This window comes from Setaria viridis, chromosome 5 (genome assembly GCF_005286985.2).
Source record: "Setaria viridis chromosome 5, Setaria_viridis_v4.0, whole genome shotgun sequence".
In the NCBI taxonomy this organism is placed as follows: Eukaryota; Viridiplantae; Streptophyta; class Magnoliopsida; order Poales; family Poaceae; genus Setaria; species Setaria viridis.
Window position 1 is genome coordinate 41,173,475 of NC_048267.2, and position 18,475 is coordinate 41,191,949.

The 18,475-nt window shown below is 42.8% G+C and overlaps 3 protein-coding genes and 1 long non-coding RNA gene across 5 annotated transcripts; 3 read left to right on the forward strand and 1 right to left on the reverse strand.

Annotated features, from left to right (window-relative positions):
• Positions 1-2,116: 2,116 nt before the first annotated feature.
• Positions 2,117-2,629, forward strand: LOC117854894 (uncharacterized). Its single transcript, XR_004640390.2, has 2 exons — positions 2,117-2,342; positions 2,428-2,629. It is a non-coding gene; the product is annotated as an uncharacterized lncRNA (long non-coding RNA).
• A 938-nt stretch (positions 2,630-3,567) lies between these two features.
• LOC117854486 (pleckstrin homology domain-containing protein 1) lies at positions 3,568-4,422 on the forward strand. The gene has a single exon (XM_034736694.2). The coding sequence runs from the start codon at positions 3,647-3,649 to the stop codon at positions 4,100-4,102; it is 456 nt and encodes a 151-aa protein (XP_034592585.1). The 5' UTR covers positions 3,568-3,646; the 3' UTR covers positions 4,103-4,422.
• Positions 4,423-7,240: 2,818 nt separating this feature from the next.
• On the forward strand, positions 7,241-9,083 carry LOC117854485 (uncharacterized). The gene is made up of 5 exons (XM_034736693.2): positions 7,241-7,518; positions 7,689-7,758; positions 7,877-8,052; positions 8,126-8,482; positions 8,554-9,083. Exons 1-5 carry the CDS (start codon positions 7,318-7,320, stop codon positions 8,773-8,775), a joined length of 1,026 nt encoding a protein of 341 aa, XP_034592584.1. The 5' UTR covers positions 7,241-7,317; the 3' UTR covers positions 8,776-9,083.
• Positions 9,084-9,156: 73 nt separating this feature from the next.
• On the reverse strand, positions 9,157-18,354 carry LOC117854484 (RNA polymerase II C-terminal domain phosphatase-like 2). Of its 2 annotated transcripts, none has more exons than XM_034736692.2 (16): positions 17,839-18,354; positions 16,909-17,379; positions 16,405-16,615; positions 15,826-15,983; positions 15,663-15,733; positions 15,468-15,573; positions 15,296-15,385; positions 14,879-14,936; positions 14,020-14,150; positions 13,889-13,942; positions 13,366-13,462; positions 11,872-12,080; positions 11,674-11,754; positions 11,181-11,246; positions 9,901-9,969; positions 9,157-9,676 (listed from the first exon to the last, which is right to left on the reverse strand). In XM_034736692.2, exons 1-16 carry the CDS (start codon positions 18,193-18,195, stop codon positions 9,671-9,673), a joined length of 2,235 nt encoding a protein of 744 aa, XP_034592583.1. In that variant the 5' UTR covers positions 18,196-18,354; the 3' UTR covers positions 9,157-9,670. The 2 variants fall into 2 exon arrangements, with proteins under 2 accessions (XP_034592583.1, XP_034592582.1); XM_034736691.2 differs by having other exon boundaries at positions 9,896-9,969.
• Between the last annotated feature and the right edge of the window lie 121 nt (positions 18,355-18,475).

Below are 18,475 nucleotides of genomic sequence, written 5' to 3' on the forward strand. Positions count from 1 at the left end.
ATATAATTGTGATTTTACAGTAAAGTTTGGCAAGCGAAAATTAAAAGAGGTAGTAAAAAATTTGTTTACTAATTATATGAATAGCTATATTTTGTGCGCAGTCCTAAATGGCATCTATAGACAAAAATACATAGTGAGATCTAGCACCGTATACCTATGCATACTTTCGGTCTGCTTTTACTCGTATCGGTGTGTTTCTATTTAGAGTCTTTTAATTGTTCCTTATTTTTCTTCTCAATGTTTTATGGATAAAGCTAATGATATTATAATGGACGATCTTAGTGGTAAAGAAGAACTATCAGCATACATAGAAAAGGAAATGTAGAGTAGGAGAGGAAGGGTATGGTTCAAAAAAGCAATGGTTTCTTAGAGCAAGCGTAACATAGGCTGCCAATACTAGTGATCTCGAAGGCCACGTAGATTAAAAAAACTAAGGCTACCAACTCATGCTGTAGCTCCCTTCTCTCTTTGCCACGTCCAAAATTTCACATTTTCACTTTGCATGCGAATATGTTGTCACGTGAGGTTCCTAGGCTTAACCCAACCAAGTGCGTCCTGGGATGCATGGTTGCCCACAACACGCGCCTAGCCAGTACTTCTGCACTTTTGTTAGCGAGCTGCTGCCAGCAGGTCACTCTGCACGTCTATGAGACCACCGGTCCAAAGTGACATGGCGCATTCATGCACATTTGGAGGCTGGCACAGTAGCCCACCCTGGCATGTTGGGCCTACCCTTAGGATGGTGAAGGGGAAGGTAGTGTTGGCTATTAAGATGGTGATACTCATGTGTAGAGCCGCATCATTTCTCAGGTTATGTGAAAACCAGCCTGAAATCTTAATTTCAATGGTACAATAATAATAAAATAATTGTAATGAAATATGACTAAATTACACCCACCATACAACAACTTGTCGGGTGGGTGCAGATTGGTCCGACAACTTGTGAAATGCTTAACCTAATATAATAACTTGTCAGGTGGGTACAAATTGGTCTAACAATTTGTAAAGTGCTCAATTTAGTACAATAACTTGACAGGTGAGTGTAGATTAGTCCATCAACTTGTATAATGCTCAATTTAGTGCTATATATTGACAAATTGATATACCTATAGTCCAAACATTACAACAACAATATATTAAGCAAAGTAGATGAGTATGTGAATTTTCTTCTAATCAATAATTCTTATTTTTTTTATCAATAAAAGTTGTTGATCGTGCGTTGCTTATCAAGTGTGCACATAACTTAATTTTTCATTAGTTAAAATTGAATCAAAATTTAGAATTATGCTATTAGCATTACCGAAAGACTAAAGTCTAGAAGAGAAGATTTTTTTTCTGCTTCTACTTATGTATTTAACAACTGTAGGGTATGTTTATGCTATTTTAGATTATTTTTACTTTTAAACAAGTACATGTGGCTTTAAAAAATATTTATGTCAAATTTCTCAAAAGTATTTTAAGTATATATTAATATATTAGTATTTTATACTGAAAAATGCATATAATCAAAATGTAAAATCAGTGATGATGAATTTATCAAGATTGAGTATGAAATTAAATATTCGTAATTAGAATTAAATCTATATAAAAATAATTAATCGAAGATATAACATTAATTTTCTAAACACTGAAGGTTCTAGTTACCTTTGCGAGACGAATATCAATGCTAAAAAATAATGCTTAATAACTTGTTCCAACGCAAATATACTCTGGCCAGTATTAGCAAATATGTTGCTTGTTATAATATTTGGACTTTGGATGCACCAATTTAACAATTTATTGCACTAATATAAGCATTTTACAAGTTATTGGACCAATCTACACCTACATGTTAAGTTATTGTACTAGATTGATCATTTTACAAGTTGTTGAACTAATATGACCCGCCTGACAAGTTGGTGTACGATGGATGCAATTTAACTCATATTTTTCGATTTTGAGAAAAGAAAAGGAATATTTTCTTTTTGCAAGGAGAAAAAGAAAAGAGTTAATATTTAATTCTCCGTAAGGCCTGCTCCAACGAGGCCAGGTAAGCTATCTCATATATGTCCACGTCATCATGCATCCTACGTGGAGGAAAAAGAAATCCAAAAATCAATCCATCCATCTCCTATTTCCAAGCTTATCTCGCTCGGAGATCGATGTCAATATGAGCCAGTGCAAGAGTCGGCCTGACTCTTCATCATCCAGAAACGGATCCGCTACTCCCTCCCCCAAATCTCCTTCGCAGTGTCGATTTCTATGCTAGACTATGTATTTATCACCTTCACATATAATATGGTATATTTTTCTCAGGGGATGAGTACATTGGTTATTTTGTGAAACAGTTGTGCGTTGTTCAGGTATGCTTCTTTTTTACCTGCAGTTTGGTTTCTCTCTCATTGGATTCTACTACTGATTGGCAACTCATTTTTCTTTCATTAATAGGAGTTCAAGGTTGTGGGTTGCCTTCAAGCTTTTGACAGTCTATTTTGATAATGCAATTAGATTTCCTATCTTTTGTGTCCTGAATGTAATACGCATGGTTGTTGTTTGGTGATTTCCTTCAACATTGTAAACCAGATTAACATGATATAGCTATCATGTTTTGTATGGACATTAGCAGGTGAAAGAGCTGCACCTTATTTTATTCCTAAGCTGCTGCTATGCTGAGATAAGTTGAGATGCTTGTTTCTGTGTATACTTTGTGTACTAGCACACCAAGAGCCATATAGATACGTGTTATAGTTTATCATCATATCATTTGTACACATGTTGCCATTAAAAGCGTATACTTTATGCACTAGCATACCAAGGATCATATAGATACATGTTATAGTTTATTATCATATCATTTATACACATGTTGCCATTAAAAGCAATAAGAGTCTAAGAGGTTGTTTATTGTATCTCTTAGATGACATGATGGCTTAAGAGCTAGCAGCTGACTCAACCTTTGGAAGAGGCCTAAGTATCTGTTATTGTAATTCAAATTCTACAAGGACTCGATTCGCAAAACAAACCAGTTACAACCCAATCCTATCGTTCGGCTCGATTATAAAGGGTACAATAAAGGCCTGTTTGGCAACAAGGTGTTAAAGTTTAACACCCGTCACATTGGATGTTTGATGCTAATTAGGAGTATTAAACATAGGCTAATTACAAAACTAATTGCACAGATGGAGTGTAATTCGCGAGACGAATCTATTAAGCCTAATTAGTCCATGATTTGACAATGTGGTGCTACAGTAACCATTTGCTAATGATGGATTAATTAGGCTTAATAGATTCGTCTCGCGAAATGGCACAGGGTTCTGCAATTAGTTTTATAATTAGCTCATGTTTAGTCCTCCTAATTAACTATGCTATTTCGCGAGACGAATCTATTAAGCCTAATTAATCCATCATTAGCAAATGGTTACTGTAGCACGACATTGTCAAATCATGAACTAATTAGGTTTAATAGATTCGTCTCGCGAATTAGATCCATCTGTGTAATTAGTTTTGTAATTAGCTTATATTTAATATTCCTAATAGGATGATGTGACATGTGCATGGGTATCCAGACACCCCCTAATTCGACCAGCCATCCAAAATTCGCGGAAAAAAAAAACCCCGTCACTTGCGACTCGCCCAACCCGATCCGATCCCCATTTTCCCCACACCCATGGCGGCGAGCTTGTGGCGGGCGGTGATGGGCACCGGCGCGGCGTCCGCGGACGCCGACTCAGCGGGCGGGGGCGTGGAGTTCTGGCGCATCCCGGAGCGCGCGGGTTGGCTGAACAAGCAGGGCGAGTACATCAAGACGTGGCGGCGGCGGTGGTTCGTGCTCAAGCAGGGGAGGCTCTTCTGGTTCAAGGACTCGACCGTCACGCGCGCCTCCGTGCCCCGCGGTGTCATCCCCGTCGCCTCCTGCCTCACCGTCAAGGGCGCCGAGGACGTGCTCAATCGCCCCTACGCCTTCGAGCTCTCCACCCCGCGGGAGACCATGTACTTCATCGCCGACACCGAGAAAGAGAAGGAGGAATGGATCAACTCCATCGGCCGCTCCATCGTGCAGCACTCCCGCTCCGTCACCGATGCCGAGGTCGTCGACTACGACAGCCGCCCTGGCGACAAGTGATCGATTATTCGATTGATTGGTGAGCAAAAGGGCCGGGCACACCGCTCACCTTGTAATTCTGCCACATCTCTATGTTGTCGCTCCTTTCGTGGATATGATGATCTGTGCATTTGTATAATATATTGGTCATTGGGGAATAAGTTCGGGATCTTGATATATAGCTAGCTGTCCGATATGGTACTATGGATCGGTTCTCTCCGTCCAGATTTCCGCACTGGCGTTCGATTTCTTTAGTCAATTGATTTAGATTTGGCTGTTTCAGTTTTTGTATGGAGCTATACCATTGGATATGTGAAGTTGCAGCAAATTTTCTTACTGAATTTTGACTTGCGCCATCTTCTGAATATCATATCAGCTTTGATCCATGAAATTACTTATTACTCCCGTTGGCTTTGAATCATAATTGAACTGTCTCATTTAGCTGCTTGTTTGTCTGCTCTAGCAACTATGAACTTAATATTTAAGATGAGCCCATCTTTATGGATGGTATCATATTGTAACCATGTAATCAACGACCAGCGCTAAATGCACTTTGTTGTGTTTGGTTCACTTTTTTACTTATGGATCTAGTATGTTTGCAGTGAATCTTGCCAAGCACAACTCTTGTTCTTAGTTAGTGTATCGAGTATTATTATCTCTATATTATTTTGCGCTGAAATACGCTTGTTATATTCTTATATCTGACTCAAGGATACTTAATTGCACTGCATCTCAGTAAGATTAGGTTTTATCTTACCCTATGATTGTAACATTAGATTCAAGGTGTCAAATATTAAGATGAGCTCATCCTCACATATTTGCAACAGTTAGATTGGGATCTTAAAGCTGATAATAGATACTTTCTCCCGGTCCAAGTATCAAATAAATTCTGAAATTATGAAGCATCTTTTAAGACAACTACAGAGATGGCTTGTGTTTCCAAAGTAATATTTTAAAGGTTGTTGACTAAGTTTCACAGGTTTGACTGGATCTTGACGAAAATGCCAAGTATTTGTGACTAGAGGGAGCAAGTTTTTTCCCTCGTGGAAATTTGTGCTCTGTTTACCTAGGCTTTCTTTATTAATTTGAAATCCAGCTTGCTTCTTAATGCTTCTGCTGTGTAGTACCATTTTAGTACGAGTTTGCTGCCACATGTATCCAGCAACATTTGTCTCCTGAATCTGTTAATGCTTCTGCTGTGTACCATGTGAGTTTGCTCTACATGTATCTATCAACATTTGCCTCATGAATCACTATGTTTTGAGCTGCTACAGCTTCAGATAGCTGTAGTAGCCCTTTGTTTGGTGATGCTGCAAAGTTACTATTCTGTGGGTTGTCTGGCTTTGTAATCTGTCATGCCGAACCATAATATCCTTCTCGACAGTTAGGTCGTTGTGAAGTCCCTTGTGGGGGATTAGCTAACAAGAGATCAATTTATATATGTGGAACTATTTGGAAATCTTCTGTTGATGTTACCATAAATTCTCAGAGATGGTCATTTCTCGTTTCCGAACTTCTCCAAATTTCTGAGTGAACTTCTGCTGACGAACTGAGCGCTAGGCTAACCTTTCCTGGATTCAATCAAATATATTCTGCCTCCTTGTTCGTACTGAGTCATGCACCATTGACCATCCTATAATCCTACATAAATATTGGTTCGCGGTGAACGCTTGTTCGTCACACTTGGGAGCCACTCATACTCATGGATTCCTCATATGGCAGGGCTCACGTTCATTTTCTGCGGGTGTACATGCAATGCAAGCACACAAGTAATTCGATGTACACTAGAAATCCCTTGTATCTATTCCCGCGTGTAATTTGCTGTTTGGATAGAAACAAACTCTGCAGCTCAGCATCTGATATGCTTCTGAATTGAAATGGACAGCACAAGCAAAATAGATATGGGCACAAGGAAAAATCGACAACATTGCAAGGATCTTGTGATTCTCCACTGCTGCTGCCGCTAGAAATTCGCGTACCATTGTTTGCTGCTACTTGTTGAATATGATTGTGTTCCAGGGAAGAAAAATTGAACTGCAAAAGGGGAAAAGGAGAAAACAAAGGCAAAGAAGGCCGCCGCTCGCTGGAGGACGACGACGCACCGCAGCTTCCGACGCTGACTCGCTGCTGGATGCACTAGCCACTGGCATTGACATGAGATCGTCAACCTGATGTGCTCGTTGTACCCATGCGGCCTCGCCGGCAGTGGCTGCACAGGATGCTCGGCCTGACATGCTCGACGACCTCGTCGTTGTCGCCATTGCGGCATCGTCTGACGAGCCACACTGCTTACACGCTGCAATGGCTCTCACTCGTGACGCATACTACAAGCTCGGACACTGACGCCATAACCTTCTCCTTTTCATGGGCTCGATGTGGATCCATGCCAGCAGCGGTGTGGATCTGAGGCTACCGGCATGGATCGGGGCCGTAGCTGCATTGGTGGTGCAATTTGAGGCAGGGGAACGTAGATCCATGTAGAGGGAGCCAGGGAGGAGGGGGAAAGAGATGGAACCAGAGGAAAGGAGTGTACGCCATGGTTTCAAGGTGAAGCAGTCGAACGAGCGGAGGATGAGGAAGCCCGACTTCCGTCGTATTTTTAGCGTCGCTTGTCGAGATGATTATTTTTTCTTGGTGTAAGGACCCAATACCAATATAGACCTATTTATTTTACAGCTTATCCAAGCGGGTTTTTGAGATCCGGCTGGAAATTTTTTAGGCTGGTATTTTACACTTCTGGATGCAAAACCGGACTTCCAGCAATCCGTAACGCCGCTGTCGAGCTCTTCGTGCCGTATGCTATTCACACCAGAGACAGGAAGCCAGGACCATCCGTAGCAGCACCACCGTGCTGCGGAGCGAACGAATCTACGCGCGCGTAGTCGTGAGAACTGAGACGCAACGAGCGGCGGGAGCAGGCGGGCAGGAAACGAACCCCCCGCGCGCGGGGATCCCGACGCGAGACCAGGGGCAAGAGTGGAGGGGCCCCGCGAGCTATCTGACACAGTCACCACGACCACACAGCCACACAGGGTGACAGCCACCCCGCGATCGGCGTGACACACACGTAAAAACCACTCCAGAAGTGGCCAAACCGCAGCGGCCCCAGCGTCCCCCGCAGACGGCAGACAAGTCCACTTACGGAGCGCACTGCGCTGCGCCGCTGCCGTGTGTCACTCATACTACCGCTGGCTCTTCTCCTGGGGCTCTGCAGGCTGGCCGCCGTGCATCCGCCGATGGAAGCCGCCGCGGCCGTGGCGCGCCGCGCCGGGCTGCTCGCGCGGGCACGGCCGGGCAGCAGGGGGCGCGCGCGGGCGTGGGAACGCGGCGTCGGCTCGGCGCCGCCCGCCGCCCGGAGAAGGCTGCTCGCCGCGTCCGTCGGGGTCGGGGAGCCACTCCCGGCGCAATCCTTGGGTGAGGTGGCCGTGGCGCTGGAGGTAATCTGGTGTCGTCTTGCCGTAATTCGTTAGCCTGTTTCCCCATGCTTCGTCTGCCGGTTGTTGGTTGTGTTCGAGGCTTCGAGTTCGAACGCTGACGGGTGATCGGAGAGGACTAATGGCGCTTGATGCGATAAAAAAAACTATGAAGTCCGTTGATTTTCGCGTAGGTGCGTGAGGATGAGTACGAGGCGAATTCCATTGTTTCTTCAGAAAACCTGCCTCCCCCTGACGCTGACGGTACGAGCTCCATTCCTTGTCGTGCGTATAGTCGTTCAAAGAACAGATTCATAGCAGTGATGTCGTTACGCGTACAACCAAACACACTGAACTAACTTGGCACGTTTCTCTTGTGAAGAGATAGGGCCAGTTCCTGAAGCCAAGACAGTGCGCGTCAAGTTCGTGCTGAAGAAGCAGTGCGCGTTCGGGGAGCAGTTCCTCGTCGTCGGCGACGACCCGGCGCTCGGCCTGTGGGATCCGAGCAAGGCGACCGCGTTGGATTGGTCGGAACACCACGTCTGGACGGCGAAGACGGTGAGCTTCATGTCACGCGTGTTCCTCCTTCCATTGTGGCCGTGTGTGACCCGATTGTTTTTGGGCTGAACAGGATTTGCCGGCAAACAAGTTGATCGAGTTCAAGTTCTTGCTGCGAGAAGCCTCGGGGCACGTCCGTTGGCTGCACGGCGCTAACAGAACTCTGCGAATTACCGAGACCACAAATACCTTGGTTGTCCACGAAGACTGGGACCACGCCAAGAAACAGAGCGTCTACGAGGAAGAAGAGCTCTCGATCGGGGAAGAAGATGTGATTTCTTCAGAGGATCTTGCAGGAAGCAACGGCACAATGCTGGCAGATAATAACATCATAACGGATGAGTACCTGGGGAGTGAGTCGGAAGCAGTAGTAGCAGACGCTCCTCTGCAGGGGGAAATGATGGTAGCAAATGAAACGGACCAGCCACAGGTAAACACGGAATCACCTTGTGTTTGGCATAGTCATATACCTGACATTTCTCATCTGTTTATTGAAACCAGTTGGCGTTGCACAAAGACGAGGCGGTTCTAGAAGAGCTCCTTGAAGAAGTAAAAGCAGTAGCACAAAATGGGAGCAACAGCAACGACACCACCTTCTGCCAGGAAGGTGCCCTGCTGGCAAATAGGCCAAGTATATTAGAAAACGACTTGGCCTGGGCTGGGAAAGCCATGCAGCAGGTGCTCCGGATCCTCGGTTTCCATATCGGCACAACAAAAACATGAAATTAGCATCACGAATCTGTGTGCATGTTGCAACCTTGTTGTTTGGGAGAATCAGTTGTGCCTTCACCAACTCATTTCTATGCTGCAAGGAACGGCAGCACTGAGGATAGCAATTGCAGCAGGAAAACAGCAGCTGTTTCGCCCTGCACTATGTTGCATATAGCAAGTAGTAGTAGTGCAAGTATGTTCAGTTTAGGAACAGTAACTAATAAGGTGAGCACCGTAAAAACCTCATACTGCTTGTCATGAAGGCAGACTCCAGCTGCCCATTCTGGCAATCTCAGTTCCAATGAGAAGTTGTATCTGTAGAGGTGACTCCAAAAGAGAAACAGATGTGAGCATACAACTCAACAAACAAATCTGAGCACTTGAACGTCCTCATGACCAACACAAGATATGTTAAGGATTTAGCACCGTTTATAATATACATAAACAGGAACAACCGGTACAAGCATTCCATTTGATGATCCATAACTGTTAACGGGCCAGCACATCCTTCAAGGAAACAATTTAGATCCACGACATCTACATTCCTACTTGTTTACAGCCAACTATGCCACTATCCTAAACCAGATAGAACATCTATAGTTGTATGTGAATAACTTGTACATGGGAAGATTCTTTGATGAAGATGGTCAAAAGAATCTATAAAACAACCATGTCCGCCCTCTATGTTATACCTCCTTCAAAGCCGGCCTTTCCAGAACTCATGTGTGCTTGAAGTTTGGCACATATCATGAGTTTGGGGTGAGAACCATACTCACAGAAAGGGTAACACACTTCTGTTAAATCAACAGCTGGAATGGTGAAATGAGCAGCTGCCCTCACATTCCGACCTTTTTGAATATTGAGCTCATGTGGTTGCAGAGCTCAGAGGGGGGAGGGGGATCAGCCATTACATCTGAAATAGACAGGACAAAAGGTAAGACTGACAATGTGACAAGCATTTATTATTCCACCCAAAATGTCCAAAGATAACAATTTCTAGGAAGGATAAAACAGATTACAACTATGCTAAATAAATTCAAGGTACTCTATACTCTACGCAAATTATAAAATCAAGCTAAACAGCAAACATAGGATCCTAACAGCAAAAATGTGGTAACAGTCAAGTTATTACCTTACAGGTCTCAGGTACTTCTTAATTTGTGGGTCAGTAGTTGATTTCAATGTCCTCAATGCCTCTTCCGCAGCCTGAAACCAAAAAGGGGTGGATGATTTTTCTTCAATTAGCTCAGTATTCAAGATAAACAATGACCACTAACAACATTGGGACAAGAATAACAAGAGTACAATAGCTAAATATAGTGCTTGATACACATCAGTCTGTCCAATCAATGCACAAAAGCTCCACATCACCATGTAATTATGCTAATAATTATTTGTGTAATTGAGGGCATCTTACAGATTCTCAATGTCACGATCCTAGCTACATAGTAAACTAATGGATACTATATTTTTCAGACGAAATAAACACATATAGTATGCGCTGTGTGTTCACCATTATTTCAAGGATGCAGGTGTACCGGGAATAAACTGCAGAAATGAGGTTTCTTATTTTGGTCAAATTTCCAGTTGAAAAGATTAGCGTTCAAGCACATGATGTGCAATAGTTTGTTTCCATAGATACGAGTGCCGATGAAAGTGATATCTCCATTGCTGTTGGCAAAAATGTGCCATAGACAGGTATAGTTAGTTTAGCTGTAAATTATATGCATAATTTATTTCCATTTTCACATCTGAAGTTTTGGTTGAGCGCACAGGAAAATAACTAGGCTTGAAAGAACCATTTTCACATCTGAAGTTTTGGTTGAGCGCACAAGAAAATAACTAGGCTAGAAATTTTCTTTCAAGCCCATTGTTTTAACGTGTAAAAATGGTAATCAACTCTCAGGAGAAGCACACGTAAAAACACGAAAGCAGTTTTGAGAATTTGTCACTGCTTAAACCTAGGAGATTTTAATTCTCTTATCCATAAACAGAGGGCATGCAACATGTTCTAAAAAAACAAAAGAAAAACTCAGCCAGAGGGAGAGATGTCCCTCTGATTTTGTCTTAAAGAAGCTGGTACCAAGATTCGAACCCGGGCCGGCAACATGGGTTTCATTGACCTCCGGAGTTCAACGCTCTACCATTACGCCGCGAGAATCTTAGGTCATGCAACATGTTCTCAGTTCTATCTATTAAACGTTGTTTTCCCATTTTGATAACGGTTTACATGTAACAGAAGGCTATTTTCACATAAATCTGTGTACTAATCTCCTCTAAACAGGACATTTATTGGTCAGTTACCAAAGGAATTCTGAACTGTGATCCCATCTGCATGAAAATTAGCGCACTACCTGATGCACAAAATAACTTAATACACAAGTACAAAAAGGAAAGCGCAGTAGAAAACACAGTACCAGAAGCTTCGCGACATCTCTGTCCGAACCAATGCCCCTCCCAAGAACCTGTCCAGCTAGTTCAACCTTCAAAAGAATATAGCAAGAAGTGTGATGTTGACTGCATTAACAAGCTGGCACCAGCTGCTGGGGCAAATTCATCCAACTCAGATCGGTTTCTTAAATACTTGCTGGCAAGTTGAGTTTGAATGCAAATATTAACACCCTTAACCAGTCAAGAAAATAGGTGGTAACCAGCCAGTTCCCACTGCTGTGTTTCCGTTTTTGAAGAAACAAAGCAACTGCTTTTTGATTAGCAGTTGACAGGTTTTATATTGGTTCTTAGTTCTTACACTTAATAACCACTAGAGCCAAGGCACATAGCAGTCGCAAGTGTGACTTGGTCTGTGTTTTCAAAGTGTAGAACCCTGAAGCATCGCAATGTAAGGTGGCCACAAGGCCAAGAACTATACCAGTAAAATTAAGAAAAGTGTGAGCATGAACGTTAACTAACCTGAAAATGATATTCTTCATTTCTGGCTGGGCTAGAATTCCGGACTTGATCTCGAAATACTACATGTTGGTCCTCCAAGCACTACAACATTAGACATGAATTAGCACTCAATGAAGGAAACAAAAATCGGAAAACAAAACTCAGCACATCAAAACAATGTATGAACAAAGAAATGACAAGTGCAACATAATATCTTACATATTCTCTAATAAGACTCATGACAGATGACAACTTATCCAAATTTTTTGAATGATCCTGTTTCAATGTACTTCCAGAAGGTTCTTGCATAGAAATATCAATGTCTGAAGAAGTAACATCCTCCAGAAAGCCATTTCCACTCCCAGGGGACTTCCTTGAATCTTTGTTAGGAACTCCAGCAATAGGAGCAACGAATGACAAATAACTGCCTGCATGTCAATCCGTTAAAGAATTTAACACACATAAAATTCTGGCCTCAAACAAGAAAAATTCGCAAAGAAGTTCCCAAAGGTATCCTAGCTGTTATTAGAAATTTGTACACGGATAGTAATGCAAAGCTGCAAACCCCTAAACCTGTGCAGTAAAAGAATGACCGATTGCTCTTTTGACGTAAAAGAGTTCTGTTTCTGAGTGAACCTAATCACAGGTTTATTGACTTGCCAAAAAAAAACATCAAGGACATTAAATAAAGTGCTATTTCCAGACTACTAGAAATAACATCTACTACTGGAATGTCCACAATTATGCATAGTTATTAGGACCGGACCCGACCGGGGGTCCGACCGGTAAAAAATCGAACCAGAGCCTCGGCGGTCCAGTCCACCTAAAAGATCGGGCAAGCAATTGAACCGGGGAAAACCAGTTGAACCAGCAGTTTTTAGCAAGGAACCAGTATAAAGCCGGACAAGAAACCGGTACAGACCAAGAAAACCAAGCGCATGTGGAGCTAGCGAGGGAAAAACGAGCGCACAGGGAAGAAAATCAGCGGAAAAAAATGGGAGGTGGTGGGGTTGGGGTTCGAACCCCCCACCTTGCCTTCGGCAGCGTGGATATCAACCACCAGGCTGCAGTTGTGTTTGTGATTTTAGTTGATAAGTTTCCATATTTGAACCGTTTTGAACCGGCGGTTCAACCGGTGGAACCAATCAAACCGCGAACCGAGAGCTCAACTGGTTCATTGCCCGGTCTGGTCCTAATAACTATGCAATTATGCGCTATTAAGAATTCTTAGGTTGGCTGTTATTCTTGTTCATGAACTGCCACCAGCATATGTTCACATTACAATGGAGGTTCCTGCTGCAACATTTGCTTTGCATTTCCGTGGATAAGGTGATGTGTATGCCCATTAATCAGACATGGTACAACCAGTTCTTATTATATGCCTACAGCTAGTCTGACAAATATTATTAGTTCACACATTCCAAAAATCTGATGGATAAGCCAAGATCATAAAGCTGTTCCAACACATCATACTACATCATAAAAGGAAATGATAGTACAACATTTACAAATCACCTTGTAGACAGTATACCGGCACAAATAGTTTAACAACCCTTAAGGATGGTTTTCTTAAACTACATGAAAGTATTTTAGGCTTCCAGATGTTTGCTTGCTCAGGTGTAATCTAATTACATACTAAATTTAGAGCTTTTTTTTTAAAAAAAAAACATAGCAGAGCCTGCAGTACACAATATGTAAGGGATATATACTCACTCTCCAAATTTTGGAGGGCTTTTTCAGCTGCTTGAACTTGGGCTTCATCTCTTGTTTTTCCAGTGCCTATTCCGATTTTTTCATTACTAAACAGAACCTGGAACACAACATAGATACCTAAGGTGAAGATGAAATGATTAAGCAGAAATGTGGCACTATCTCTATATAAATCTAAAAATGCACAACTAGCAGATAAAGCTAACCTAGAGCAGCTTTTAAGGTGATAAAATCGACAGCACCATCATGCCAGTACTTGAAAAAATCAACTAGCAGATAAAGATAACCTGGAGCCACTAAAGCTACATGATTTCGTCAAGTATGAAAGATTTTATCAACCATCACAAAACAAAAGTACTGGCATGATGGTGCTGTTGATGTGCATTCAGGTGGTTAAGGTGTGCTGTTGATGTGCATTCAGGTGGTTAAGGTAATGCAGCTCTTTCAGTTCAAAAATGGATAGCATTGGTTGTTGACAAGAGAATATAGTATAAACACTGATAAGTCACAAATTCAAAATACCAACCTCTACAGAAAATTGCATACTTTTGACATTGCTTACAGTAGATCTGAATTCCACCTGTACAAGAAAAAGTTGGGGATTACTTCAAAATCGAATAGGAAACAAAAGATGCTGACACAATAAGGTGCTCATACCTTGGAGTCACATAGCCGCCCGATTTCTTGTAACACCGTGACAAATACCGAGGGAGCTATTGCTAGTGCACCCCCGTTCAGCTGGATATTCCTACCTCCTCCAGTGCCTCGATTTGACATTCCCTCATCATCTAGATCAAAGATCCTAGTTGGTTACTTAAAGCACCAAGTTTTGGTTCTTATACAACATATGCGATAAGTTCAGGCAAGGTTGTCAGGAACAACAGTATAGCATTATCAAGATCATATTGTGCTCGATCTCAAAAAGAAGAAAGAAAAGCATGAAGATCCTATGATATCCTTATCTCCCGAATTGCCTCACATTGCCATTTACTCATCATCTAAACCAGAGTTTGTAGCTAATAACTGAAGGAACCAAGTGCCAGTTCATATAGGGTATGAAATGACTACAGGCAAGGCTGTCTGATCAAGCACAACTAAAACAAATAATACCACCTGACTGTGGTCCAATAACCTCAGAATTCATATGCTTAAAACATGGCCAAATGAGAAGAGAGAAAGGATCAGTGTTACGTCATATGGACTAAGTGCAATGTTCCATCAAGCATCGGACAAGACAGTTTCTTCTCATGTCAAATGGTTCAAATAAATATAACCAAGAATAACTATGACATAAAAAATAGCCTCTAGAACAATAATTTTCGGATTGCTGCATCACATAGCACAGTATTCTTCTTTGACAAAGGAAATGGCAGAAAAAAGGACATATCCTCTTAGCAAGTTAACATGATAATCCAAACCAATGAAAATTAGCAAGCTAATATATAATAAATAAAAGGTAACAGTAAGCGCCAGAAGAGATAAACCTAGCTAACCAAATATATGAAATGAGAGGTACCTGGTGAACGGGTTAAGGATGATATTTGTTGTCCTTCCCTTTGCTCCCCCCGAAATGACTGAAAAAAAAAGGAATACTCATCCACAGATCCACTTGAAGCTTATTTCTAAGGGCAAGAGATTAATCACAACCACTAGTCAAGTGAATAGACTAGAGTACTTCAGATTTTGATAGAGGTGCAGATCCGGTCCCAAGCCAAACTAGGGGCAGTTCAGCACATTTTGAAAAGGAATGTATCAAAAAGGTAGATAGTCATAAATGGCTAAAAGCAATGCATGAGCCATGTGATGCCATTTAACAGTGCTTGCCCATAGCCTCAAAGAAAATAGGGCACCATTAGTCTGCATCCTCTAGTTAAAAAGGCTACACAACATTTTCCTAACAATCGATCCAAGTAACAAGGATATAAAAACTCACCTGACCATTCAATCTCTTCTCTACTTCAGCTCCCCTCATGCCCTCAGGTATAGGAGCTTGATCTTTATTGTTTGGTACAAAATTAGTATCCTGTAGAGAAATTGGAAGGTAGCATAAAGTTTCAGAAAAATAAACTGGAGAGAGAACATTAGATTATCCAGAATATTAATACCTCGCAGACTAAGTAGTCGCCAACATCTGGAGCATATGGAAGATCCAGTAACCCATTTTCATAATGTAGTTCAAACACTTTCTTCAGTAGATTCTCATCAAACTCTCTGAAAGAAACAAAGCAGGCCCAATATTTAAGTGGTAACAAATATATCATTAAGATGCAGAAATTCCATCACAACATCCAACAACCTACCTGAAAAATCCACCACGAATATTGCAAGCAACATTTCTTGCAACACAAAGAACTGGAACAGCATTTGCCATCTAAAATAGTCATAGAAAATACACATATCATTCCAGAATGGGCATATATTCAACAAGATGTATAGACTATAGAGTAAAAAATAATTAAGTACCTCAGCTTGCGGGGCATAGTATGGAGCGTATGCAGGGACTACATGAACCCTGTGCTGATCTTTATCATCCCAAACATTAAGTCGGTCATCAATTACCATGGCCATCTTTGGATGGCATCCTCGGTCTCGAAAAACATTCTGCAGAGACTTTTTGGAACCTGCCATACAATAGAGAGAAGGGATGCAATCGATGGTTAAGCCAGCAAAATTCTGGAGAAAGATCAAACCCAGAGACTGTTCCATCCAAATATACTGCTGGGAACAAGTTATATGCTATTTGATGTACTCCTCTATATTCCTAAAGATATTCTAGCAGTTTCACTGGGAACAAGTTATTTAGGAATACAGAGGATGTAGTATAGATAAATTAGAACTAAATGTATTTACTTATAAGGGTACGAATAATATGCAGCATTTACCAACTAAAGGAACGCACTCTTGTATTAGGAAAGAAAAGAAAATAGAACATTTGGAATATTAAATTTACAGCAGAAGGTGGTAGTTGGTGGGTTGTAAAAATAAATGAAACACAATTGAAGCAGGAATTAATTGCACAATAGTTGAAACAAGTTGACTTGCCTGACTTTACACAATTTACGCGTTCTGAAAGCTGCTGTGGACTTATCAAGTTGCCTTCTGGATCAAGAAGCCTCCACATCTCAAGAGCATAATCTCTCTCAGCCATTGTACATACATAAACCTCAAATCTTTTTCGTCCCTTTGCAGTTAGGTAACTTCTCAAATCCTCCCAAGCAGGCCTTAGCTTTACGAAAACACTGGTATCACGAATCTGGATAGAATATATCATGCGAATGGGTAAGATGATAAGGTAAACATATAAAGGTGAAGTAATCACAAAACAATTAAGTTGAGTGAACGAACTAATTCTCTAGATATCCCAAATTATGAAACATTCCAAATTTAAGAGTAGTTATATGCTGAGTGCCTGAGTCCATAACTTCACATTAAATTAAATCTAGAGAAACCTAGTAGGGTCACCAAAGTAGACAAGGCTAAATTGCAGCCCCAAGAAAACCAACAATGCTCGTGGAATTCATTCGACTAAGGTTGACTACAACATACCTCCGGATTGATGCGAGTCAGAATAGCATTCCTGTCGGGCAGTCTGATAACAGGACGAAAAACACGCTCCTGACCACCAGACACTGGTTGAACCTCCTCCTTTCGGGTTCCAACTATTTTGCCATTGTCCGTAACTGTATCTGTGTCAATAAATTCTTTAAGAAGCTCCTTGTCCTCAATGTACCGCTTGATTTCTGCAGACATCCCTGCTATTCTCACTGGATCATCTTCAACATCCATCCTGCGGGAAAGCATCTCGATCCGATCCTCAAAGGACTTCATTGTATTAGCAACAATAAGGGTCTCATCAAGATCAAACACAATGGCAAGGCAGCGCAGGTTGAGCATCCCGACTGAGGATGCATAGAGCCCAGAGCGTGCTGAGCAGCACCAGAAGCACGGCCCCTTATCCAACTTGGTCGGCATTGCAACTAGGTGAAGCTCCTCATCTCCAACCACCACCACCGCGCTCTACACAGCCAATTGAGAGAAAATGGTTATACAAACCTTCTAGTTTTGTGTAAAATTCTATCAACAGCAACTACCCATGAATCTAACTACATGAAACTCACAACCCATGACAGACCCAAAATGAAATGTGAAAAATGCTTAAATATCTGATACTTGTTCCCCACTTCCACGAAGTACAAGTACCACCACAGTAAGCTACGTTTTCCGCTTCAATTTCAAATGAGCATGGCAATTCTAATCACATCAAGCCAAAGACACCTACGACAGACCCGAAATGAAATGTGCAGAATGCTTCGAATCCTGATACATGTTCTACGAATTACAGATACAGCGAATATAAATTCCTAAGAGGTCAAGTAAGCTACATATTTTACTCCGATTTCAAATGAGCATAGCGACTGCACTCACACGAGGACAAAACCACCCATATCCGGTTGTTCGAAAAAATTGGGGACAAACCTTGTACTCGCTGAAACAAGTGAGGTACAGGCGGTGGAGGCTCGGGTTGGGCGGCATCAGCTTGGACTGCAGCTTGCATCGCACGGAGAAGGGCGCGATGGTCTGAAGGATGGCGAGGGGTGGGCACCTCTCGCTCACCGGCGAGAAGTGGCTGACGCGGATCTCGTTGCTCGGGAACGGGAAGCCCCCATCGCCCCCTTGCTTCATCGGGAACACCTCCATCTCGCCGAGGAACACCTCGCCGTGGAACATCCGCATGCTGACCCCGGCGGGCGCCCCGGCGGCGGGGGCGGCGCCACCGCTGCCACCGGTCCCGCCCCCAGGGACCCCCAGCGGCGGGGGGCGAGGCGCGGCCATCGCGAGTGGGGAATCGGAGGAGCGAGAAGAGAGAGGGGGGAGTGTAATTTCACGCCGGCGCAGTCGGGCGCTCCCGCTTGCCCACCTCCCGCTTCGGCGGAGAAGCGGAGCCGCGGGTTTTTGGTGTCTGAGGGGGGGAGGAGGGCGGAGAAGAGGGAGGCTGCGGGAGGGGGGCTCGGCTGCGTTTATATAGAACTTGGGGGGGGCCGAGGCGCCGGGGCGGATGGTTCCGTTTGTTCGGTCCAGTCACCGGTCTGGTCTGGTTGCGGACACGCGGACC

Bases quoted from the DNA above. Each gene is read 5' to 3' on its own strand.
- LOC117854484 (XM_034736691.2), bottom strand. From the start codon at position 18,195: ATGGCCGCGCCTCGCCCCCCGCCGCTGGGGGTCCCTGGGGGCGGGACC. The intron at 13,463-13,888 runs GTTGGTATTTTG...GTTGTGTTCCAG, and splicing joins GTATGCAATTTTCTGTAGAG to GTTCTGTTTAGTAATGAAAA. The intron at 11,755-11,871 runs GTAAGATATTAT...CTAATGTTGTAG, and splicing joins TGAGTCTTATTAGAGAATAT to TGCTTGGAGGACCAACATGT.
- LOC117854485 (XM_034736693.2), top strand. From the start codon at position 7,318: ATGGAAGCCGCCGCGGCCGTGGCGCGCCGCGCCGGGCTGCTCGCGCGG. The intron at 7,519-7,688 runs GTAATCTGGTGT...ATTTTCGCGTAG, and splicing joins AGGTGGCCGTGGCGCTGGAG to GTGCGTGAGGATGAGTACGA. The intron at 8,483-8,553 runs GTAAACACGGAA...TATTGAAACCAG, and splicing joins ATGAAACGGACCAGCCACAG to TTGGCGTTGCACAAAGACGA.
- LOC117854486 (XM_034736694.2), top strand. From the start codon at position 3,647: ATGGCGGCGAGCTTGTGGCGGGCGGTGATGGGCACCGGCGCGGCGTCC.